This window comes from Eretmochelys imbricata, chromosome 1 (assembly GCF_965152235.1).
Source record: "Eretmochelys imbricata isolate rEreImb1 chromosome 1, rEreImb1.hap1, whole genome shotgun sequence".
Classification (NCBI taxonomy): domain Eukaryota; kingdom Metazoa; phylum Chordata; order Testudines; family Cheloniidae; genus Eretmochelys; species Eretmochelys imbricata.
The window spans coordinates 192,390,897-192,417,158 of NC_135572.1; the positions used below are offsets into that span (position 1 = coordinate 192,390,897).

Genomic DNA, 26,262 nt, shown 5'->3' on the forward strand with positions numbered 1-26,262 from the left:
CTTTATAACCATTAAAACACAAACTATCAACATCACATATCAGAATATACAGAGTAAATATCCTTGAATAAAACCCTAGTAAGTTCTTAAGTGGCATTTTTTTTTTTTTTTTTGCCTATCTGTAAATTTCTGTTATCACTGATGGAAATTTGTGTTTTGTTATTTTGTATGTGTACAATGAAACTGACATTTACTGACATTTAATTGATAAAAATCTAATTCTTCCAAGCCTAAAGTTATCAGAAATGGAACTATAATGATATACTACTGTATCTAAGACTGTATGCAACACAAATTTACAAATACATCAAAAATATTCCTTAACTGATTAAACTTAGGATAGGTCATCAGCACAATAAAGAATGTGAGATTAAAATGAAGATCATTTAGTTCCCATCCAAGGCCATATCCATGCTACAGTTTTCAACTGTAATCCCCATATCAGGCAGAAGCATGGCCACATTAACCAGTGACCAATAACTCTGTTCCATTTGTGTCCATACAGTACCATTCCTGCTACAACAGTATTCATGCATTTACAACTACCATATACTGTCTAACTATGTTCCTTTCAGGGCATCTGGGAAAAATCAGAGCAATTAAATGAAGAAAAATAGAATGTTCAGAAAACATGTACACTGGGCGGCAGTGCATTCAGATGTCCTACCACTGTTCTCACAGCTCTGTGCGGACCAACCAGACCAGCTACGCAAACATGAATAGGGTATCCATTCTACGATACAAAAAAAGGCATGACCATTTACAGGAAGCCAACCATGTGCCACCTACATCTCTGACAGGCAAAATATTGTTAGCCGATTACCATTAACAATTCTAAATATGCTGTATGCAAATATAAATGGTTAGAGACGAGCCAAAAATGGCAGTGCAGAAAAAAAGGTGATGCTACCTGGTGGCAAAAGTACAGGACTGATTTAAAAAATGCAGATTCAAAATGGCCTCTGACTCAGGCTGTATCTACACTGCCAGTTTCAGCACTAAAACTTTAGTCCTTCAGGGGTGTGAAAACACCCCCTCCCCCCCCGAGCGACAAAAAAATTTAGCGCTGAAAAGCACCTGGATAGACAGCTACCACCGTTCGTTCGGGGTGTGTTTTTTTGTTTTATTTTGTTTTTTAATCGCTGGGAGAGCTCTCCCCCAGCGATAAACTATGTCTACACTGTGCACATTACAGTGCTGCAGTGCCGTAAGGTGGGCAGTGTAGACATACCCTCAGACTTCTCAGATACCTTTGGGCAAATCACTTGACTGCTCTGTGCCTCAATTCTCAACTGTTAAAAGGGAATATTACTTTTGTGTGTCACAAGTATGCAAAGAATAAACTCCTTTATTTTTTTTGTGGTGAGCAGATGTTACACTGAATCGTAACACAAACAGCCAAGTAGAATGGATGAGGTAAGCTGTGATGGGGTTCCTTTTCATTTCAGATTATAACACATTCAGAACAGATCGAGTCTAGAAGAAACTGTGTGCGTTTCCTACTTTACTTAGAGTGGACTGGGTGATGGGATATGAAAATTTTCACTTCTGCGCCTCTGGATCAAATCAGTAGTTACCAAAATCCATTCAGACTAAGATGTTCATTGGCCTATGGGATATGAGTAGGTGGCATCGGTCCTGGTTGTAGCAGATATCTGTCTGCAACATGAACACCTCAGGCACAATTAGCGCCTTTGGCAGATGGTTGAAAGACTGAATAGTCATGGAAACTAAACTATGTTTTCAAATTAAGATTTAGTCTCATACAAATCAGGACTGGGATTTAAGGATGGTGTGGAGGGACGTTTTCTGTTTCTACTCTATAAGCAAATGAAGATCTTCCATCTCTAGGATATTACACCAGTATGTTTATTTACACTATTCTATTAACTTCCAAAAAATGTCATTCATTTGCAGATAAACCGATCTTAGTATTACACTTGTTTATAGACTTTGACAGAACTGGCAAAGGAACATATGAATTTCACACGCTGGATCAGACCAGTCATTTAGTTCCATATCCTGTCTAAAACAGTAGCCAGTATCAGTTCCTTCAAAGGAAGGTAGAAGAAACCCCATAGTACCACCTTATGGCATAACATGCCCAGGGAAGGTTTTTTCCCTGACCTCCAATAGTTAAAATTTTGATTTATACTATGAAACATGAGACACTGAATAGCTTTCAATACTTGGGTTTTTTATACTCATTAGATTAATCCTAGATATTTTTGTTACCACTATAAATGTCGTCTGACCCTTTGTGAATCCTGCTAAGCTTTCGGGCTCAGCAACATCTTGTAGTACTGAGTTCCACATGCTATTGTGTTGTGAAAAAAGTGCTTTTATCCATTTTGAATTGCTACCTTTCCATTTCATTCTAATTCACTTTGTCTCCCCTCTATTTGAAAGAATATGTATGCATAAATAAGCACGAGAGACGTGAAGTACATATGTCTAGTGCAGGGATGGGCAAACTTTTTGGCCTGAGGGCCACATCTGGGAATAGAAATTGTATGGCGGGCCACGAAACTTCACAAAATTGGGGTTGGGGTATGGGAGGGGTTGCAGGCTCCGGGATGAGGAGTTCAGGGTGCGGGAGGGGGGTCCGGGCTGGGGCGCTGGAGTGCGGTGTGGGGGTGGGAGGGGGCTCTGGGGTGGGGCTGATGGGTTTGGAGGGTGGGAGGGGGATCAGTGCTGGGGCAGGGGCGTGGGGAGAGGCTCAGGGGTGCAGGCTCCAGGCGACGCTTACCTCAAGTGGCTCCCAGAAGCAGCAGCATGTCCCTTTTTACGCGGCGGCGCAGCCAGGTGGCTCTACACACTGCCCCATCTGCAGGCACTGCCCCTGCACCTCCCATTGGCTGCGGTTCCCGGCCAGTGGGAGCTGCAGGGGCGGCGCTCGGGGAAGGGGCAGCGTGCAGAGTGGACGCCCCCGGCTGCCCCTACGTGTAGGAGCTGGAGGAGGGGGGCCATGTGGCTGCTTCTGGGAGCTGCATGGAATGGCCTGCAACCCCGTTCCCCAGCAGGAGCTTGAGGGCTGGTTAAAACGGCCAGTAGGCCATAGTTTGCCCAACTCTGGTCTAGTGAGTCGAGCATGCATTCATCACCTCCTGCCAAAATTCCTGTCCTGCCACCCATCCAAAGAGTAACTGTAAATAACCAGCACTCAAGAACAGAGCAACCATCAAAAGGAGACATGCTTTAAGTACAAAGAGTAATATGCTTAGGTACAATCACTATGACAAAATAAAGGAAAAACAAGATCGAAAAGGATGAAACGTGGACAAACAAGAGAAATGTAGACAGGAAGACAGAAGTTAGCTAAACAAAACGGAAAGACTAGAATAGCGGTCCTGTGTTCCTTTATTCATTTTTCAATCAACAGTGAGGTCTCCATAAGCCCAAATCTATGAAGTTAGACATTTTCTTCACCCAGCTAACTGGAAACACCAGTACATGGAGGGAAGAAATATACTGAAGTATTTGTTAAGGAAAGAAATTCCAGACAAGATTGAACATTAGTTTTTTGGGGGAAATGATCCATATTTATTTTAAACTTGCTTGTATACTTAAAGTTTGAGCTTAAAGCCCTCTCAACAGCTGTGCCTTCTATATAAAAAAAAACCTGAATTTTTCAAGCTGAATATGCTGAATTAGCATGCCATACATTGCATATCTTGAAACTGTCACACTACTATGACCTTTAAAAATAAATTTGGACATACATTTATAACCCAGACTACAAAATAACTATTGGTTTACGAACACTGGAGAAAAGAAGAAAGCTGTAATTCATAGGGTCTACCAAAATTCCTGGACCAAAGAAGGTATCTGCTACCTAGTGTTTAGTCACTGCTTAAAACAGAAAGATTGGTTCTCCTGACTTCACTATTCTGATCAGTTTCTCAAAAACAATGACAACTAAATAAAATACCATCAGAGACTGCAGCAGACAAAAAAGCCTGGCTAATCACTTCAAATTCCTGTACTTTGGGAATGGTTCTACTCTAGTACCAGCACTGATCTTAATTACAGTAACTGATGACTAATACATGGCCAGGTCAGCTTTATCCCAGAGTAAGGAATTATGGCCCATTTCCACTACAGGTTATTAAAACTGAACTATTTAAGTTTAACTATAGTTTTAGTTGGAGAATTGCTCGTTGCCACTCCTAACATATGCGTACTGTTGTCAGTGCAAAACAGATGCAAATTTTCACCCCGGAGTTCAGTACATTTTAGCGGTGAGTGAGCACTTAGTAAGACCTTTTAGGACCCTTAAGAAAGAAATGGGTATTATCTATGTACAACCAACTTTCAATTAATGAAAACATTGTGAGGCAGCGCTGCACCTTCCCTTTGCGTGCAGCAGTCTGGTCTGTGCCCATTGTGGATCAGCTTCCTGAAACCACCAGCCTCCGGCAACTTCCAGGCCTTGTTCTCTCTCTGTAGGCACACCACCCCCAAAAACTTAAGAGGATTCCCTGCAGCACCCACTGAACTCTCAGAATTACCAGGCTTACAATTTGCAAAGGAACAGTACATCACAGTTTGTAAGATTCAACTCAGGACCATTTTGCTTAACACCACAGCACAGATATATTTATTGTGAAAACGAGTAAGTTTCTCATCAAAGAAAAGAGATTTGAGTAATAGTGAGTAAGAACATTGGAAACAAACGGTTACAAATAAAAAAGTCTAACATTTTCTGCAGACTAAATTTAACTAACAAGTTACTCTCTTCTCTAAAGAAGCTTATCTCACCTAAAGTTCTCTCCAGCATTTTCAACCAAGCCTCGTTAAAACCTTTTTTTAATTAAGCAAAAGCGCTGTCCTCTTACTTCCTCAGTGAAGCATGCCTGGGTGTCTTCTAGGCTCCCAAATATAGTCAAGCAAACTTTGGTATGCACCTCAAGATAAATTTATCTACCCCATGCTGTGTTGTTTTTTCCCCCCTTAGTTTCTTTCTTACAATCCTACATTTGTATTCAGTTCAAAGGGGTGATCCAGGGGACACACTGTGAACAAGACAACAGTCAATTTAAACGTAAACAGACAGATGACTAAATACCTCCTCTGACAGAAAACCTGTTTTTCACCATTGCTCGTGACCGTACCTTGATAAACTTTAAGAGTAATTTTCCTGTGCATAAACACAACTTCTTATGCAGTATCTGTACATACGTTTCACTATACTCATGACCAGTGTAACAAGAGCTATCATTTGAGGTCCCACATGACATCACTTGATGGACTATAATGTACACACCAGTCTCATGAGATTCCCTCTGCATCACCTTGCCAATTGTCATTAAGAGGTCTTGGGTCACAAATTTTTTTAACAGTAATTTAAGATATTAATTTGAGGAAAAAACTTAACTTGTTAAAGTGCATGCAAGCTAATTCTAATAAATCAAATGCCAGAACATTTCCTGCCCTGCTTCCAATGCGAAAAGCTGCAGGAGGGAACACTTTCCACAGGATTCCTTCACAGAAAGGATTCCTGCACTTTCAGGTGAGGTTTGCCTTCCTCCCATAAAGGCTGAGCAGCTTGCCCCCAGCCTTAGCCTCCTGTGTAAAGGCCTTAGACTCTCATGCTGGCCCTGTACTCCTGGCAGCATGGCTCGATACAATATCACTACTAGGTGCTGCAAGATAATGAGTAATAAGAATAGTTCCAGTAACCAATAAATAGCAGTAGGTGGACAAAGAATACTATCCACAAGAGTTTTCTCATTTACTGGTGTTTACAATTACTTTTTTCATGACGGTGTACTTCAAATTATAATGGAAAATTTAAGATTTGATTTACTTTATTTTTACAGCCTAAATTAAAAATATAGTTCAATTTCTATTAAAAATTTTCACCTATGACTGTGCTGCTGTCTTCAGGAATTAAGAATATTGCAAACATTCTGACTCAGCAGGTATTAGAGGTCAAATTCCGCTCCTAATTACACTAGCCTAAATTACGAGTCAACTCTACTGAAGGCAACGAAATTATTCCACATTAACACTCCTTCACTATGGAAAAAACAGTGTTACAAGATACATGCTAAGGTAAATTTAACATGACAAAACAGAGGCACAGTTTACCTACACTGTGCTGCAGCCGCAATTCTTTTTGGAAAAGTGGCATTTAATTTTAACTTGATGTTCTACATGTAAAAATGAGATATACTGGTTAATCAGTTTTTAATTTGCCAAAGTAAGTCTCTCCTTTTGTACTTGAAAAAAGAAGTAGTTATTGGCTATTCTAAAGAAAACAAATTATACAACTAAGTTGTCATGGGTCTTAAGGCATGAAAACTAAGTTTTGCCGTAAAAAAAAGCCATCCAGATGTTCATTGGCATGGGTATTTTTCTTGGGACAAAGTTTTGTTCAGTGAAAACAAACATGGATTTCAATATTAGTGTCATTTGACTAAATATTTATATTTCTGAAAGAGTAAAATCATATTTCCCCTCACCTTATTAACATTAATTTTAACCTTTTTTTAGGCCCAGTTTGGATTAGAGAGCTGTTGACATTTTTATAAAATTGGCTACTTTATACAGAGTAACTGATTTTACAAAGATGAAAAAGGCAAATGCATCTGAGATCACCTCCAAATCAAACAAGAAGGTGCAATGACATTGCTAGTACTCAGATAAGAGGTAGGGGGGAGGAATGGAGTCCCGTGGGGGGAAAGAAGAGACTGACAGGCCGAACCCCTCACCGTGGCAGGGGGAAAACATCGCTGACTCCACTAGCTGCAGTGAGAGGCACAGCCACAGAGGGCACACAGCCCCTGCTCCAGAGCTGGCCCAGCTACGGGACAGGGGTGCGTGGCCCCCAATTCAGTCTCCGCCAAGCCCCGGCCGTAGTGGAGTGGGGACACACACGGCTCTGGGAAGTCGCAAGGGGGGCACTTGGCCCCAACTGCTGTCCCTGGTGAAAGCAGCGGGGCTGGGGTACATGGCCCCTACCAAGCTCGGGATGCACTGGGTCTGGGGGGCCTGACACATGACAGGTTCCGGCCCCAGCTGCAGCCTCCCCCGGATGAAACAGCAGGAGTGCAGGGTCCTGGTTCCAGCCAATCCACTGTAGGGCAGGGGTGCAGTCCCGCCTCCTCCTCCCAAAGCCCTAGAAGTCAGGGAGGTCTGGTAAAGTCACAGAATCCCATGACCTCCGTGACTAAATCGTAGCCTTAAACATAAATAATGGTTTTGTAGAAACATTTGCTTCAGAAAAAAATATATTAATGTACTATTCAAGTTACCTTATGGAAAATGAATTTTTCTCCTAACTTTGGTAAAGGTTGAATTTGCAACCTTACCTCTGTACAACTTGTATATATCCATACGGTAGTTTTTGATTACATGATCACATGGTATTTCTGCATAACTTCCATAATTTTCCACAACTTCATATAGGTTTTTCATTCTTGTTATTTTGTTGCATAGTTGCTCAGTAAAATTTCTTTTAGACTTTTATGCTAGTTCTCTTCCAGTTAAATCATGTTGCAACTGTCACCATCTATATATTATGTTTAACACGATATTTTTCATTCTTTTGGGAACAAATCCTGTTATAGCAGAGATATATTTTGCAAACTGTTTTTCAAAGAAGCAATTAAAAAAATACAATGAAAGCAGTCTTAGAGCATATAGTTTTAACATAACCTAGCTTCAAATTGTCTCAAAGCCAACTGATACTTCTTTTGCATATAGGATATACTTTTACAAAAAACTGGGTAATACTTCTTTAATGAGTATTTACATACAGAATACATGATTGTACTTTCACTGGAACCTTATCAATATCTGACTTAAAAATAAATAAAACAAAAATGGATTTCCCCCCATAAGGTGAGAATAATTTGTTTTCACACGGTAGCATTAAATACCAGCTGTTTGAGCAGCACCAGAAATGTACTTGTTGACAGTTTATTTAATTTAAAACCCATAATTTGTCAGCCCCTCTATCAAAAAGCTAAATCCTAGAATTTTACACCTATAACTGGTTAATCAATATTAAAATATTTTACACTAATAACTTATGTTAATAATATCCTAATGAATCGTCATTACCACAGCTCCCCCTAAATTGTGCAAGCATGTACTTATGCACCTTGCTGGAATGGACTACACGCTAAATAGTGCGGTGGTTCTCAAACTTTTTTACTGGTGACCCCTTTCACATAGCAAGCCTGTGAGTGCAACCCCCTTTATAACTTTTATATATTTAACACCATTATAAATGCTGGAGGCAAAGTGGGACTGGGGTAAAGGTTGACAGCTTGCAACCCCCCATGTAATTACCTTGCGACCCCCAGTTTGAGAACCCCTGGAATAGTGAGTGTTACCACAGAAACAAACCCTTTCAGCAGGAGACATCTACTTCGTAGCTGGGGAAGAGTTGGCTTTGGGGCTCATTTTCCTCCCAAATGGAGGAAGAGGATGCTGGTTCTCCTACTCAAAGAGATGCAGGTCCCTTCCTCCAGCACCCATTGTGACCCCTTTTTCCCCTCAGCCAGGAAGTGCGAGTTGTAGACACGGGAGTGATTATCTAAGGCTTGATTGCCCCTTCCTACCAGAGCTTGTGGGAAAAGAAGAAAAGATTCAAGCTTGACCTTTCCCTAAGCTTGTGGGATAGGAAATAAAGAGTGAAGATCCCAGTGCCAACACTATAGAACAGAAGAGGAAAGAAAATTCTAGCACACAGGTAGTGTATTTTTTGTCAAATCCAAATTTCAAGGTCAAGGTCTCGCCAAGATCCAGAACACTCCTCCTGCCCCCCGCCAACCACCCACCAGCTCCCCACCCGGAGAGTAAGGTGACCTTATCTCCCTAAACTGAAAAGGGGACACACAGGGCAGGCGCGAGCTGCCTGGTGTTGCCACTCCCCCTTCCTGTCCTAAGTTCCTCTGTGCCCCAACTGAGCCAAGTAGCAGAGATGGAGGCAGAGAGGAAGAGGAATGGGTATGGGCTGGGATCTGGCAGCAACGCAGGATGTGAGTACTTTTGAGTCAGAGCCAAGAGATGAAGCTATTGGACTATGATCCAGCTAGCGGTGCAATGCCCCTTTGGGAGCTGGGATAGCAAAGGGGCAGGAAGGAATCTTCAGGTAGCAGGAGGGACCAAGGAGACTTCAGATACCAGCCCTACGCAGATGCGGGGAGGCCGGGATGTGGCAGAAGCTGACCGGAGGTGGACTAACGAAGGAAAGAGACCGGTTGGGGTGGGTGGGAGGGACTGGAAAGGGCTCTGGGGACTGGCTCCAAAGGACAGGGGGTGGAGAGCACACGAGGACAGGGTGGGGGGCTCCGGGGACCACTTGTGGCTGAGGTGAGGGGGGCTCAGGGACCACATGGGGGCAGATGGCACTGAGGCCAGGATGAGGGAGGGCCCCAGGTACCGCTCGGGGGTGGCGGGGGAGGGTGGGCATGAGGCCAAGATGAGGGGCACTGTGTTGCACTCAGTGCCCCGGCACAAGTGGATGCTGCAGAATCCTGTCAGGTGCTTACCAGCCAGGTTGCCTAGGGCCCACGAGTCGCAGCTCCATGGCCCAGCTGGCCTTGCTGTCTCCAGGGAAAGAAGACAAGAGTTTGAATGAGGGCCTGGACAACACTGCCCTCAGATCGAGCACGTGACACCCCACTGCTCCCTGACTGGAGGGGCAGGGTATATTGCAGACACATTAGGCTGTCTGTGGGGGAGGTGTGTGTGGAGACATCCCACTGCAAACATTGCCGCTTATCCCTCCCCCACATCACTGTGCTGCTGCCCGTGGGACTGAGGCTGCACAAACAGCTGTCCAGGGACACCCCATGCCCCACAGCCCCGCCCAGTAGGGGGTGGAGATCCTGCACTGGGGAGCAGGCACAGCCCATGCAGTCCACTGGAAAACATCTGGCGGTCCAGATCTGGCCTGCAGTCTGCCTATTGACTACTCCTGTCTCCTGGTACACAGAAGAGCAATAAGAATCGAGACTCCAGAGACTCACTAAGGCCTGGTCTACACTACAATATTAGGTAGACCTAAGGCAGTTTACATTGACCTAACTCTGTACGAATCTATACTAAAAATGTAGATCCCACCAAAGTAACTTGCCCACTACATCAATGTAACTCCACGTCCAGGAGAGGCGTAGCGCTTAAGTCAATGTAATTAGGTAGACGCTGTGTTACTTATGTCAACTATTGCTGCCTTTCAGAAATCATCCCACAAAGCTCCACACTGGCAGTTAAAGCTGTGCAAGCACTCCTGGTGAGGACACACACCATCAACACAAGGAGCGTAGCGTGGACACGTAAAACTAATTAATTCACTGCAGTGGCTGTATGCTGACGTAACTTAGGTCGACTTAATTTTGTCGTGTAGACTTGCCCTAAGACTGGAGGAAGGACAAGCACTAGTTTATTTGGGAGTGGGAGTAGCCAATTACCAGATTTGGGGGGTGGGTGTACAGGGTCATCAGCAGTTAACTGACTTGGGGATAGGCATAAAGCAAAGATGAACTGGATGGTTAGGAGAAACAGTAGGAAGTAATTGAAGGGGAAAATACTAAACAAGCAGTAGATGAGTTGGCATGACCAGGGGAGAATGTAAACAAGGACAGAAGGACTGAATTCAGGGGAGGGTAAATAGGAGCAAGTGAAACAAATGAATAATTTGGTAATATGAATGTGAACAGTTAAGGGATTATGCCCACAGGTATTAAACATTTCCTGCATGATGTTTAGAAATCAGGAGTGACTACAATTAGGCCGGCTTTCTGGGAGAAGTCCCAACAAAACAGCAAACCAAACAAACTGCACCAATGTAGTTCACAGTAATTTTATTTTTCATATTAACAGTGATTTGCACAAGGTTTGCAAGTATCTGACCAAGGAGCCCAGAGTTCTACTACACCAAGTTTCCTGGGCAAGTTATTAAATGGTTGTTTTTCCATTTGTAAAATGGGGCTGCTAATTTACACCCAAATAGTCATTGTTACGTAAAGTGCTTATATGAAAAAGGGTTCGTAATGGACATTTTCATACAATCTTTAAAAGTGGTGACAAATCTAAGTTTAGAAGTAAAATTTTCTAAAATTTAAGACCAAAAGAAACAATTTAAACCAAAAAAAAAAAAAAAAGAATCTCACTACAACCTTAAATACACCCATACATGCTTAACACGTACGCAGAACTAAAAAATTTGAATGTTTATTATAAGTGCAATGAACTTCATTCCTTTTTATTGACCAACCCGAGAAAATGCAGCAAATATGTAAAGTGCACTGACAGGTTAAATGAATTTTTAAATTCCATTGGCTTCCAATAATCCAAGATGTTACACACAAGTTTATTTGCAACATATGATTTTCCCTTAGTAGGTTTCAAACAACTGTATTAGATCCATTTAAAAATAAAATCCAATAATACTTATTCTGAAATTGGCAAAATTAGCTTCTATTGGACTTCTGCATATGAAACAGCCCAAGAATCAGGGCCTACACAAAAAGAAAAGCATGTTAACCTGAGCGAGTGGCTATAAGAACTTTGATAGATTTTGTATTATCAGATATTGATACATAATTGATACAAGGGGCTGTAACATACCTTCTGAGGCCTTGAGAACTACCTTTTTATTATTAACACGGCTGTTACTCTGAAACCTTTTTATTATGTGAGAGGGTTAAGATGCAGAGTTATGCATAGGGATTGAACTCTGCAACTCCCTAGAATGTCAGTGAGATTTCAGTGGTTAAATTCCAATGCATAACTTTGAAAAAATATTAGGTATGAGACTCATGAAGGCCCCCAAACACATGAAGGTAACTAGAGGTTGACATAAACCCACTATACTAAGGTTTGTTTGTTTGTTTTTGGGGGGGGGGCGTTGCATGTTTAAAAAGTGAATACACTGTTGAATCTGACTCTAGTTTAAACTGAAAATTTTTTTAAAAGGTTGTATTTAATAGAAGGGTAATAAATGATTTACCAAAACAAAAACTCAAACATTCACATTTTCCCTACATTATGGACATATCCAATGTCTTTGTATCTAAATTCCACATGAAAATGAGGCACACACTCAAAACAGATATAGCTAAAAACAATATTTAAGACACTACCGTAGCCATTTTATTTCCCGTGAAAAATGTAACAAGTTGCACCATTTTGGCCTAAATGCTTACCAAATTCTCTTTTTAATCCCTAGCCTTTTATTTTTAAATTAGAAGCACTGACCAAGTTTTTCCAGTAGCGTCTTAAAAGGTTTTATAAACAGTATTTTCAAAATTGCTCCCTGGCTAAAACATGTATTAAACCATTTCAGCAAGTAAGTTTTCACTACTAAATTATTATCTGAGAACAGAAAACCATCATAGACGAGCTGGCATCTGCAAAACAAAACAGAACCAAACTGTGGTGCAAATGGTGCCACCTCCCTCTGTGCAGGGCTGTAAATTGATGTCACAGTAGAGGATAGCAGGCACTGTTCAGTCCTTACACTCCTTTGCTATTTAAGACCAGTTTTCAGAGTAGCAGCCGTGTTAGTCTGTACCCGCAAAAAGAAAAGGAGGACTGTAGCTCACGAAAGCTTATGCTCAAATAAATTTGTTAGTTTCTAAGGTTTCAGAGTAATAGCCGTGTTAGTCTGTATTCGCAAAAAGAAAAGGAGTACTTGTGGCACATTAGGGACTAACCAATTTATCTGAGCATAAGCTTTATTTATTTATTTATTTATTTGAGCATAATCTGATGAAGTGAGCTGTAGCTCACGAAAGCTCATGCTCAAATAAATTGGTTAGTCTCTGAGGTGCCACAAGTCCTCCTTTTCTATTTAAGACCAGAATCATTTAGTAATCATTTTAGCAACATTTAAAATAAAATTTAGTATCTTTACACAACCGTATAGACAACTATATAAACCCAATCACAAAATACTAGCTATGGTGAACTTGAATTTAAATTATTAACATATATGCTGTAAACTGATCTACAGAGCTCCCTTTAACCAAGTCACTAAATAAAAGATTTCCACAAGTATTTCTTAGAAACACAGAAAGTAATCTTCTCAAATTTATGCACATTAAGTGACCTGAAAAAAAAAATCAAGTCAGTCACAGCAGTGTTGTGTAACATCAAAACGTTACTATGCACTCAGGGGGGCTTACTCACTACACTGATAAGGCATATCTCAATATTGTTTTTACCATAATTGCAGTGATCTGTCAAGATACTTCCATTTTTATGTGCTTCCACAGTTTACCTTTAAGGTTTGTTTTCAAAGCAGCTAACACTGGAAATACTTTCTTTTGCCAGGACAACATCCATAAACACACTTATAACCCTCTAGAGAGTTGCCTTAACCTTCTACTTTAGCCTATCACTTGTCTGGAGCCACCATTTCCAGTTTTGCACCCAGAGGTAACAACTTCCAAATGACTGTTGTCACTGAAAAGAATAAAAACAGAAGTCATTGAAAACAAAACATGCGTTAACAACTTCAAATTTTATGTGCACCATTACTTGTTTTTGTAAAGCTCTTTCAGATACTCAGAAAGATACTATTGAAGGGCCATGTATAAAATATCAAGACGACTTTCACAGAGGTGGTCACTTTCAGCCTGTACTGGTATACAGAAGCTTTGAATTAAAGATCTTTAATTTTACACAGTTAGAAAGTTTGAATTAGCTCTTCTATACGAAGAAATCATGCTGTGCTGACATAAAGAACAAAAACAGCAATCCAGAGCACAAAAAAAATAATCTAGAAGCAATCTCTTGCAAGTAATCCATTGCAATAAAGGAGTGTTCCTAAATGAACAGTGAAACTAACAAAAGTCTTTAGGTCCTTGTATATATGTTTATTGTTTTAAGTTACTAAATACATTCTACAGAGCTTGAAGAGTTAGTTGTACACTCCTTTGTTTTCTACCAATTTGGTGAATAAGCACAGACATGTACAAACAGAGATATGCTATAGATCTGTGTATTTTAATACAGATTTAATGGATATGGGTGAGTATTGCAATAAGTCACACTGGAGTAGGACATAATTGGGTACTAGGTGCAGGCTACCTAAAAGGCTGTCTTGGGTACACTGTGAGGCACAAGACTGAATACCTTCAGCCACTCAAGAAATGCAGCAATTGCCTACTAATACACAATCTGGATGGCTGACTGCTATTGAAATATGGCTCATTCACTTCACATTTTTTAATTTATTTTTTCAAAAGCTTTTTTAACATTTATGTGTAGGTTTAAGCAACTCATTGCCACCCTATAAAAAGTACTTCAGAGTGAAAGAATAAGAAATTAGCAGGGAAATTATATATACTCTCTCTACTATTCTGAAAACAATTATTTTCCTGACTTTTTTTTTTTTTAAATACCTATTCACTATCACCAGAAGCTCATTTACCCTTTCAGAAGCAAGTGTTAACTTGCTTTCTTTTATAAATTTAAGTCCCCTGGTCTGCAGCAATCTCCACCTATCCAGAGCCTTTGCACCCTGCAGAGCCCCTCGCAGAAATCATGACCTACATGTAGAACATAAAGCATCCATACTTTACCTTTCACCTACGAAGTCTGGCACAAGTGGCTGAAATGGCTACAAACTGCTTCAGAAAAACCATTGTCAGAGAATGAGACAGTTTTAAACTGTCACTTGCTACCTCAACCTCCTATTGCCTCCCACTCCCACTAACTGCTGGTTTTGTCTTTCCCCAACATTCCCCACCTCTATTCCACATAATGGGCTCAGGTATTTTGTGAGGAGCTTTTTTTTTTCTGATCAGATCCCAGCTGCAAACTATTGCATGCTGGCGCACATCTATGACATCATTAAAAAAAATCAAGCAATTATGTCATTTTAGAGAATCTATGTACCACCACACTAATCCCTTCTTACCCTCTTAAAATGTAGGCACACCTATCTAGAAAAGCACTATTTGATATAGAATATACAACAGAGATATTGTCATAACTGCCTCTCAAGCCAATATCTTAAATTGAAATTCCAATACAATAAAGCACACTTCAACAGAGTAAGGGGTCCTTCTGTTCCAACACATGGTACCTCTTTATAACATATCCCAACCATAAAAATAAGCTGTGTACACATTCCGCAGAGTGCTAGGGTTATACCTGAACCCGCAATAATATTATTTGGTGACGCTGATTTATACCACTGTCCATATTAACTTGCAACCTAGTTATTTTAACAGTTTGCTTGCTATTTTGGAAAGGAACAAATAGCTTCCTTTAGACAGTTCAACCTCATAGCATCTTTTCTAAGAAATTATCCACACAGCTGCTTTTTCTCTTTGACCAAGGAACAGGAATACAGTGATGTTAATTAAATTCCACACTACTGAAGAACTTCAGAAAGGAGAAGTACAAGCTTTTTTTATTGGTACAAAAGGGAGGGAGGAGGTTCTGAAGTGGCCTGTCTCTTGGTTGAACTTAACCAGCACAAAGCTCAGATCAGGAGTCTAGAATGTTGTGATGGGTTCTGAACTGAGTGAAGAGAAGATATTGTTTAGAGAATGAAGAAAATATCTAAATGAGAAAAGGAATGCCAAAGTAACATAGCATTTAATAGCAAGACGGATTGTTTTTGAGTTAGTTTTAAAAGGAGAGAACAAATTGAGAGAATGCAAGTCATTGGGATCTAGAAATTTATATCATCATTCTATATTAGTGAGCAGTTCTGCTGCACGCACACTGAGGTTGAGGGCTTTTTGCACCACTGCAAACCTCACTATAAATGTACCGCATTGATTTAATATGGGGCTTGTACCTATGCAACTTAATCCTTTTCCAAACTATGATAAATCATAGCTGCAAACCCTGCTTTACACAGCTGCAGCTCCTCTATGGTGGGGATTTGGAATAATGCAGCTACACAGGAATAGAAATCCCTTATGCCAGTGGTTTTCAAACTTTTTAGGCTGTGTAACCCTTTCTAAATAGTGTGGTCCACCTTGTACCCCCATCTGAGACATGTAATGACCCTAACCGTGATTGGATTGCCAAGTCTTACTAAATAAAGTACGCTGTCCACCAATATAGGATTTTTTTCACATCTCTTGACAAGTGCTCAAATATCCCAATGTGAAAACCACTGCCTTATGTTGACAAGCCTTGAGACTCAAGGATACTTCCACAACACGCCCAGATTATACCTTGAATAAGAACACAAATTTGCATTTACTGTTCATCTGGCCAACACTAAAAATCAGATAGAATGAAAACAAGTTCTGACACTTACTTTGATTTGGATTATTGAAAACCTGTATACTGCCTGAAGAAAAAAAAAACTGAATCCTTCACACACTCAAAATTAGCACCCACCTCCACTCTTCGAACAGAAGAGTAAGAGGTTGGGAAAGTTTTGCAAAATCTCTAGCCAACAAAACTGCAGCAAAACCCAACTGTTTGGTGCTTTAAAACACTGCATTGCTAATAAAATGGATTATACATTTTTTGTATCCAAGTTCCCTCTCTGGTCTTGGCCTCTTCCTGTTGTCTATTTATTCATCTCCCTGTGTGGGTGGTGGGATTAGCATATACAACTATCACCTCACCAGTACCTCTTCCTGAGGGAAGAGGGTGCATTACAAAACAAGTTTCACTGGAAAGATTTAAGACCAAACGCCTATCCTTGGATAAAAAAGTATACCATTCCCTGTCAAAATTAAGACAACCCATCAATTTCAAAGTCACAACTTCTGTCTGAATATTTTTCCCTACTATTGTTGCAAGCAACAGTTAAATTATTATAACTGAAATATTTGACAGATTTTTCAGTTTGTACTTTTGACATTGTGTGCTGGCAGTTTATGTTTATATGAGTGTCTCACAACAAAGGGGAAAAAAGTTTGAACAACAGAAATATGGCTGTAAATCCACTACCAAACTATTTTCGACTCATTTATTATTTTTATTTATACTACCATAGCACACACAGTCATGGACCATGCTGTGCTAGGTTCTGCACAAACACAGAACAAATGGGCAGTCCCTGAACTAAAGAGCTTACAGTCTAAATCTCAATACACTCAATGTCAAGTTAGTGTCCCATTCAAAGAGACAACATAAAATATCCAGCATTCTAGCAATATCTGCTGAGAAAATATGGAACTTTGGTAGACGACCCCCACGTCCTAAAAGTCTCCCGGAGCTGTATGTCAGAAGTTTAGAAATGAAATACATTCACGGACATTTTCTAGGCCAGATACTAGATAGCTGGGTGGCACTTAAATGGGACAATGCTTCCTCAGAAGGTACTGCCTGGTGTCCAATTAAAGGATACAGAAAAAAAACTACCTGCAGTTTTCGGGTTAGCTAGTCGGGAAGCTACTTCAAGATGAATGTCGGAGGCAACCCAACCATTAGGAAAGGCGTTAAGAAGAGGGCCCTGGTAGTACGCTGGGAGAGACGCTACATTTAGACGAGTGTTTCCTACCGACGGTCAGTGTCAGAAATCCTCCCCGCAAGGATCCCCGGTCACACAAAAGCCACACAACCTGTTTGGCCCCCAGCGCACAAGAAAACAACTCAGCACGTGCTGCCATTTCTCTGGCCAGGGGGGTGCCAACGCCTAACCTGGGGTGGCTGTACAGCCTCCCACCCCCGCCGCGGCCAGACCCATGACCCACCCCTCCTCTCCTCTCAGGCCTCACTTCCCTAGCGTGGACACGCCCGAGCCCGAGCCCCGGCCAGTCCTCGAGCGCCCAGCGCTCCCCTCCGACCCCGCCCGTGACACCGGGGAAGGCCGCGGCAGAGCCACGGGGCGGTGGGGGGCGGCAGATCCGGCAGCCAGGGGAGGAGGCCGCAGATCGGACGGGGAGAGCGGCCGCCCCCAGCCACCGCCAGGGCTCGGCCCCAAACCGACCCCGCTCTAGGGACGGGACAACACCTGCCGGACGGGCCCCCTCCCCCTTCGCGGGCCCGCGGGAGGAACCGAACCGAGCCGAGCCGCCCTTCCCCCCCGGCCTGTGGGAACCGAACCGGCCTCAAGCCACCGGACACCCCCCAGGCTGGCGGGGGGAGGGGCGAGGAGCGGCCCGGGGGCGGGGCGGGGCGGCGCTCACCTGGCAGAAGCGGCGGCAGTAATACTGGCTACTGAGCGCGGGCGAGACCCCGGCGAGGAGGCGCGGCCCCGCGATGGCCTCCAGCTCCTCACCGAGCCGCTCCGACTCTTGATCGCTCTCGTCTTCCGCCATGCTACTCCGGCCGCCCTGCGCGTACCGAGCCCCCCTCCCCCGCCCCGACACACCGGATGGCCCGCCTGCTCCCCTGCACCTCACATCCGGCACCTCCCACCGGCCGCGATCTCACGGGCTACTGAACGTGCCAATCATCGGCGAACGGGAGAGAGGGAGGAAGAGCAGCCCACGATCTTTCACCCTTAACTCCTCCCTTCGCCCTGTCTCGGATCGCTTGCGCTTGATTGGATGAAAACTACCGTCGTTACTTCGGTTCTGCCTTGTGATTGGTAAGAGGTGAAGTCAATCAATTTCAGAACACATTTTTTTTTCCTACATCTGATTGGGTTTGATATCCGTCCCTCATAGTGAGCATCCCTCCCCCCGCCTCCAGATTGGACGAAAGAGCTCTCAACCATCAGATTTTTCCCGCCCCCAACTCTGCCAATGGACGGTAGCTTTGCTCATCTTTTTGCAGTCTCGCCCGGCGACCAGTCCCTGACATGTTTCTTTCGGTTAACAGCTCACTGATTGGAGCAGACGTCGCTAGGCTGCCACGTCCCGCCTACCGCGGCGGGTTGGGTGGGTGAATCGGTGCGGCCGCTGGTTGTGCAGTGCCCGCTCGCCAGGGGGCGGAGATCGGGGGCTGCCCGGCCGGGCCCCGGCCGCCCTAGGGTGGTAAGACGCGAGATGGGTGGGAGAGGGGGGCGCTGCGCTCTTGGCCCTGCGCGGGGAGCCGGGATCGGCTCGCGGCTGGGGCGGGTAACGGGGGGGCGGGTTGTAAATGGGGCGGGGGGAGAGACTAGGTGGGAGGGGAACATGTGGGCTGCGTGCGGGCGGGGGGGTGGTGTTTCATTCCGGGGGGGCCGGGTCCGCTGCAGGAGCGGGATGGGCGGGCGACAGCGGGTGAGTGGGTGTTAGCGAGCGAGTCCCCTGCGAGAACCAGACACCTCGCCCCCCGTCATAGCTCTCAGCACCCCCTGTTTCAGTCTCCTTTCTTATCCCTCCCCTAGACACCCACCGTATGCTGCCTTTGTGACAGCAAACTACTTACTGTGAAGGGTTTAGGCCAAACAGAGGTAACATCTGTGCATTCGTCTCAGAGATACATCACCCCATGCTTCAAAAACCTAGGCCCCACTTTTGCAATGAGATGGATGCAAGTTGTCTGTTGATTTCAGTGGGGCCCTGTGAAGGAACAAGGGTTGCCTGTTCCTGTCTAATGCTGTGATCAGTAGGGCTTTCTGTTGGTAATCCCTTAACACTCTTATTTTCAGACTCTAATTTAAATACATACGTATTTGGGATATGAGTCGACAGAGAGTGGATATTCTCAAATTAGTTCTGACAAAGGGTCAAGTGTTTCCATTAGCAATTTTTGGCAATGTCTTGTTAATACTACATTGAGAAGGGTGTATTTTTTGGAATAAAGGGTATTGATTCGAAGGAGGTAAACAGAATGAAGCAATGTTTACTCTCAAAACAGTAGTTATGCATCAAAATCCAAAGTTTGTCTAATAAAAGTAATTGGGAAGAAGCTACATTTCTCTAACAGTAAAAATCTCTTCTTAAAGTACACATCTAATTTCCAGTGATGAGCAGTCTGAATTTATTTAAAACTGGGTCCTGCCTCCTCTGCAGCTATAGAAACTTTAGAACATTTTACCCTCGTTCATGAGAAATTTCTGCCTCAACAGAAACCCTTTCACCATGGCATGAGGCTACACATTCTTCCATTCATGTAATTTTGTCTCAGCTCCTGGAAATTTGTCTGTTGTTCAAGATAAATACCATGTCAGCCAGTTGGTGTAAACATTTTAAAATAGCTGTAGGTCCTTGTGTCTCCCACAGGCTGTTCAAGGTGACTTATTAACCAAACAAATCTGAATCATAAGTAAAACTCTGCATTCCCCAGACTACTGTAGGATAGTTGAGTGGGATATCTAAATTATCTTGACGTTTCTATATGTTGTTTCTTGAGTACACGTCTCTCACATTGGCTTCCTGGTGGTCATATCTAGCATGTACAATATTTTGCACACAGTTATATCTAAAGTGAATAAAATACATCTAGATATATAAATGTGGAGCCTAGGCCACTTGACTTACGTGAATCTGATATGTATTTGTCTTGTTTTTTAAAAAAAGCGTAGTGAAAACAACAATGGAGCGATTTGGAGTGAAAGCTCCTCCTTCCCGTAACCGTTCTAAGACGGCTTTGTATGTGACCCCTCGGGATCGTGTAACCGAGTTTGGGAGTGAACTGCATGAAGATGGAGGGAAATTGTTCTGTACTTCCTGCAATGTGGTCCTGAATCACGTTCGCAAGTCTGCAATCAATGACCATCTCAAGTCTAAAACTCATACAAAGCGGAAGGCAGAGTTTGAAGAGCAGAGTGTCAGAAAGAAGCAGAGGACTCTGACTGCTTCTCTCCAATGCAACAGTGCTACTCAGACAGAGAAAATCAGTGTCATCCAGGACTTTGTGAAGATGTGCTTGGAAGCTAACATCCCACTTGAGAAAGCTGACCATCCATCGGTGCGAGCTTTCCTGTCTCGCCACGTGAAGAATGGTAGTTCCATTCCGCAGTCAGATCAGCTAAGGAAAATGTACCTGCCTGATGGATATGAGAATGAGAACCAGCTCCTCAGTACAGAAGACTGTTGAGAAGATGACTATTTTCGGGATGGAGTATTAAAGTTACATATTGATGGTGTGGTTTATTTTTATATTCATGCATACACAGTGTTATATATTGGTTTTACAGCTTATTTTGTATTACTGTCGAAATGACAATCTATCACCAAAATTAATGATGTGCCACAGACTCTTGATAATCCTACTGTAGAGTTTATATCCACTGTGATTCAGAACTCATTTTCAAGGTAGGGAACATCATATTGCTGACTATGTAAAGGCCAACCATAACTGGTTGTGACATTAACAAACGCTCACTTGTGCATGGGAGACTTTCTATGCCAACTCAATCACCAACATGACATCTTCATTACGCAAGAAAAGACCAAACAGTAGGAATTACTTTACTACATCAGACCGATGGACCATCTTTGTCCAGTATTCTGTCTCTGTCAATGACCAGGAATAAGTCCTGTACTGTTAGAGTGCAAAAAGTCATATAATGGCCAATTACATAGTAACCTGCACACAGAAGCAAATTCTAACTGCTGGTAAAGGTTGACTTATGCCTTGCAGCATGGGGACTTATATCCTTTTTAAAAACACTTTTTATCCTATCTCATGTAACTCTGGATGTTCTTGTCTATCTAAATACCTAATTATGGCTTCACTTTTCTCTTAAAGCAAGGAGTTCCATAGGTTTGTTACACATCGCATAAAAGAAAAAGCAGTTTCTAATCTCAGTTTTAAATTTGCTGTCTTGCAGTTTCAATGCGCCTCTTTATAGTAAGCCGACAGACTAGTGTCTTTGAGCAAGGTGCTGGCCTATGAAACACATGCCTGATCACAGTCACTTATACTATATTTTGCTGTGTGTTTTTCTAGCATGACAGCAGAAGCAGAACATCTTTTTAATCTGTTACCTATAAACCAGAACCCAGCTGGAGCTGATCAGGACATGGGAGCTGCAGTTCAAGAGCCCTACTTAAGGATGGGGTCACTTAAGCTCTTGCACTCATATCCTTTTCCTGGGTCTTGTGCTTGTCGCAGACTAAGTGACCTCAGTGTGTTTTTAAAACAGTTAATGTTGATGCCAAATAGCTCATGTAGCTATGAGGTAAGTGTACCGAAAAGGACGCAACAGAAGAATAAGTGTTATCTGGGTTTCAGTTCCTTTTCCAAGCCAGTGCCACATTCACTGGATCATAAAAAAAGGGAATTACTGTGTTTCAGTAATGTATTGTCTCTTTCTCTAAATTGTGTAATTCTCAACCCTTTTCACATCTTTTTGAGGGGGAGTTGTGTTATGCCTAAATTAAGTATGGTGGTAGCCCACTAAACTTTAGGGTCCAAGAAAGCTCTTGGGTGAGGAGAGAGAGAATATTGTGCAGAGGGAAGTAACACAACTGCCTTTTCTGCCTGCCTCCTCTGGGCTGGGATTCTGTGAGGTGCTGAGCATGTCCTAGGCAGTGCAACATGCCCTCCACTCACCATAAGTGTGCTGTCTCAGGTTTAGCTCCTATTTTGCTGCTTTTTCCCTGTCTTGGTTTTCACTAACTATATTTCTCATTTTTCTTCATTTTGCCCATTTAGTGCTGACAGTAGCATTAACTAATTGCGCTTACAGGTGGGGTTGTAGAGGGACACAGATTAGCCTATTAATTTGGTTGGTTTCTGCAGCTCGGTAGTGTAAAATGCACATCAGCTTGAAGAGAGGAAACAGTTTAATGTGGACTATTTTTATGCAGTCTTCAAGAACTTGTCAGATGAATGGCTCAAAGTGTATTCACACAATTTAATCATTTCTTTCTTGCAACTGGTTGCCTGCTGTGCAAGGTGTCTTTGCATAGACGCAGCAAACTAAATGAATAGCGTGCAGGCAAATTGTTGCACCGGTGCTGAGCCCCATTGAAGCCAGTGAGGCTTGACATAGAGCAGTCTCCCCATTCAATATCAATTGGTGGCTTAGGACTTCAGAGAGAAATAGTAGTTGAAATCTTTCTCCTCATCTTGGATGTCTCAATTTGCCTTCACAAATGTGATTCGCTATGGGATGTGTTTGTTCCAACTTAGGATCATGCATTGCCTGTTTCATATAAATCCTCTTACGACATGAATGTAAGTCACCAATGCCAATAGCCTTTTCTCTTTTAAAAAATTTTTCTGTTCTTCCATGACAGCTCCTCTTCTTGTTTCAGTGGAGTCATGCTATCTGCACTTCATTAATCAAAGTTAGATATCATTGAATTAATTTTCTACTCCATCCATACAGTTGTGGTAGGGTTGAATCACAGAGGGGAAACAGTTGTAAGTATTGAGAAAACAGCTTGAGTATGAATTTTTGAAATCAGTCTTCCATTAAAACAAAGAAAAAAGTGCAATTTTAGGTGCTAGTTTGAGATGACTAATTCTGGCCTTGATTTTTTAAAATCATTTTACAGGCTATTGTTGAAATTAAAGTCACTTTAAAAAGACCTAAACAGAAATGTTTTTTTCTGCTCTCTACTGTCAAACTAATAAACCCGCTTCAAAAAGCTATGCTAGCATTATGATTAAGGATACACAGACTAATGAAACAAAAAAGGCCACTTCGGTCTTGTGTTGGAAGAAACAAAATGTGTCAGACAACTTTGGTAAATAAATTATGTTGTTTTTCAAGTATCTAAGGAGATTACTACAGATAATGGAAAATAAAGCTCTTGATGTCAGCCTTTTAAAACACTATATTTGTCTATATAATGTGATAAAAATCTGTGGTCTAAAATTAGACTTCCATTATATCAATTTACAAGTTTGATGTAGTTCTTCACAGGCTTCCTCAAATACTTCAGTGCCAATTTTTCTTTTTTAATGAAAAGTCAATGCTAGCAGCACACCCTTGTAACAAACCTTAGGCGTGTCCAGATATCTTGGTGTCATTAAGTTTGCACAAATGTCCAAAATAATAATGGAAATACAGTGGGTGTTATGAAAAGAATAAATAGACATGTTAAATACAAGGCACATACTGTCTATATAAGATAACGGGTGCTGTATAGTGAAACCTTTTTGAAGCTTCACTGTAGCTGTACTAGTGGAAAAATGATAACCATTTTTCTCTCTTGAAACTTTGGTTCAGAAATACCAGACATCAGTCTGTTATGGCAAGTATTCATAAACAAAAATATTAAAAATACAAGTGGCATTCCAGGCAAATTTGAGTCTTGAAAAAGTAAGTGTGACAGGCATGTGATATGGTAGAGTTAGGGGTCTGCTGCATGTGAGTTAATTTATTATGTTTCTTCTGTAATTCTAATCCAAAATGTGGATTCCATTTTAATCCAAATTGCCTTTGAGACACTTGTTTTCTTTTAAAATTAGAAATGGGTCCCATGCAAAGTCCCAGAAAACCCCTGCAAACTTTGTCATGCTCAGATAAAAATTTTGCCCTTGTCTAATTACACTTGATTCTGGGGCGAAATTTCAATCAAAACTTCAATTGGAGCTCATCTCTAACTTTCATAAATAAGAGACTATCTTAAGAATTCAGTATTTTATTAAATAGTTTATTTAAAAAATCCCATGGGTTTTCCTTACTTTTACAAGAAATCTGCATTATTTTTCCAAATGCTTCCTTGCGGGGAGAACTCTTAGTGGGGTGGGATGGTAGAAACTTCTGGTTTTCAATTACCTCTAATATGGTAGAGTTAGGGGTCTGCTGCAAATGGCTTTACCACTGTTAAAATATTTGCTTGTTGTGGTTGTTTTTTAACCTTGTAAATAAACTAGATTAACTAATGGCATCTGTACACTACTTTGAAATGCATTTTTAAAAGCCAGTTTTCAGAGTAAGAAGGTAGGCAAAAACAACATTCCATATTTCACAGTCGTTTGTGTGTTTATGCACCAGGTTTATTGTAGTTTGTTCAGGCAGTTTGTGTGTCACCAGGACACAACCAATTCAAGTTCTTGATTTTTTTTTAATTTATTTATTTCTTTTTTAGCTCTAATTATTTTAAAAGCATTTAGAAACCTGTAATTTGGCTGGTCATTAGTTCATACATTTTGCATAGTCGGAGAGAGAATGGTTTTCAATTAAAAGAGAAACTTGGTTCTGCAAAGTGTTGGACAATCTCATGACAGAAAAACTCATTAGCCTGAAAAGGATTATTTTAGTCTGGGTTTATTTTTGTATTTTATTTTTATTTTTTTTACTGCTTGTACGGAACTGAACAGTAAAGCACTCCAGCCCTGGTTTGTTTGATACCATATTGACCTAGTTTTCACAGAGTCTCTGGAAGTCTGGCAGTGAGATATATTCTTTGTTTATTGTGCTCACTTTGTACTCATTGCTAACTTTTATTTGCGCAAGCATGTAACCTGAGCACTCATTGTCTGTGTAAGATTTTAAAGTTGTGTGTTGAATTCAATAAATTTTTAAGCAAAAAAAAAAGTTGACATTACCAGCTGTTTGAATGCACCATTACATATGAAGTTCTTGAGTCACAGAAAGCTTGCAGTGATTACTAAAGAGGCCCTCCTATGCCTGTTTTTAAAACTGAAGATTTTATACTCAGTCAAAATGGCATGGAAAGAGTTTAAGAAGTTGATGTTCAAGGAGGAAGGATATCCCAGTGATTAGGATGCTAGCCTAGGATTGGAATTGGACTCAGGTCTGCCAAAAGTCACCTAGTCTCTCCATGCCTCAGTCTGCAGGTGTAATATGGCGATAATGAGTGTTTTGAGGATAACTATGTTAAAGATTAAGAGGTGCTCAGATATTATGGTAATAGGCTATATAGATAGAGTCCTTTCGTTGTGTAAACAAACACACTTATGTATAAACTGCATTATCTTATACAGCTTAAATTTCTTCATTTGTAATGCGATTTATAAAATTACAAAGATAAATACAGAATAAATAAGAGTCACTAGATATATAAATATGTCTGGGAATGAATAAAATATTCAGAAGTTGCTGCAGTTCACTGTCAAGGAAAGGCAGCGGCCTGTCTCTGGAATCCTGAAAGAGGATGGCACTGAGGCTGGAAGTGTTACTGACAAGTAAAGGACATTGTCAAGTGGCAGATCCCCCACTACAAGAATCACACGATTTGCTACATAATCCCATGACTGTTCTAATGCAGTTTAACTATTTAAATGCCTATGCAATGACCTATGAATCAGATGTTTCATCCATGTTTATAAAAAGTCCTACTTCCCCATTATCATCATACTGTAGTCCTGGTAAGAACAAGTATTGTGCATTTGCTGAAGCGGACCACTTCTGGTACGACCCAGGAAATGTTATTTTAATTAGCCTGTGTTCTGCTTTATCTGGTGATAAATGGAAAGATTTTTATATTTTATACTAGTTTTTCATAATGTAGTTAAAATAAAAGCAAAGTTAAAATTACAAAAGAATGCTTTAAGAGCAAATACTTATACTATACTTATAAT

General features: G+C 41.5%; 2 protein-coding genes across 5 annotated transcripts in view; one reads left to right on the forward strand and one right to left on the reverse strand.

Annotated features, from left to right (window-relative positions):
* The window catches only part of ZNF654 (zinc finger protein 654), a 58,234-nt gene extending 40,021 nt beyond the window's left edge, over positions 1-18,213 (reverse strand). The window contains exon 1 of the mRNA XM_077820717.1: positions 18,072-18,213. Within this exon, the coding sequence (XP_077676843.1) occupies positions 18,072-18,203 (132 nt within the window). The 5' untranslated portion in view covers positions 18,204-18,213. The remainder of the gene's footprint in view (positions 1-18,071) is intronic.
* A 512-nt stretch (positions 18,214-18,725) lies between these two features.
* Positions 18,726-25,255, forward strand: CGGBP1 (CGG triplet repeat binding protein 1). 4 transcript variants are annotated; one of them, XM_077820738.1, is made up of 3 exons: positions 18,750-18,767; positions 20,339-20,899; positions 21,709-25,255. In XM_077820738.1, exon 2 carries the CDS (start codon positions 20,350-20,352, stop codon positions 20,851-20,853), a length of 504 nt encoding a protein of 167 aa, XP_077676864.1. In that variant the 5' UTR covers positions 18,750-18,767; positions 20,339-20,349; the 3' UTR covers positions 20,854-20,899; positions 21,709-25,255. The 4 variants fall into 4 exon arrangements, with proteins under 4 accessions (XP_077676873.1, XP_077676864.1, XP_077676861.1 ...); XM_077820747.1 differs by having other exon boundaries at positions 18,726-18,863; positions 20,334-25,255; XM_077820735.1 differs by having other exon boundaries at positions 20,339-25,255.
* Positions 25,256-26,262: the final 1,007 nt, after the last annotated feature.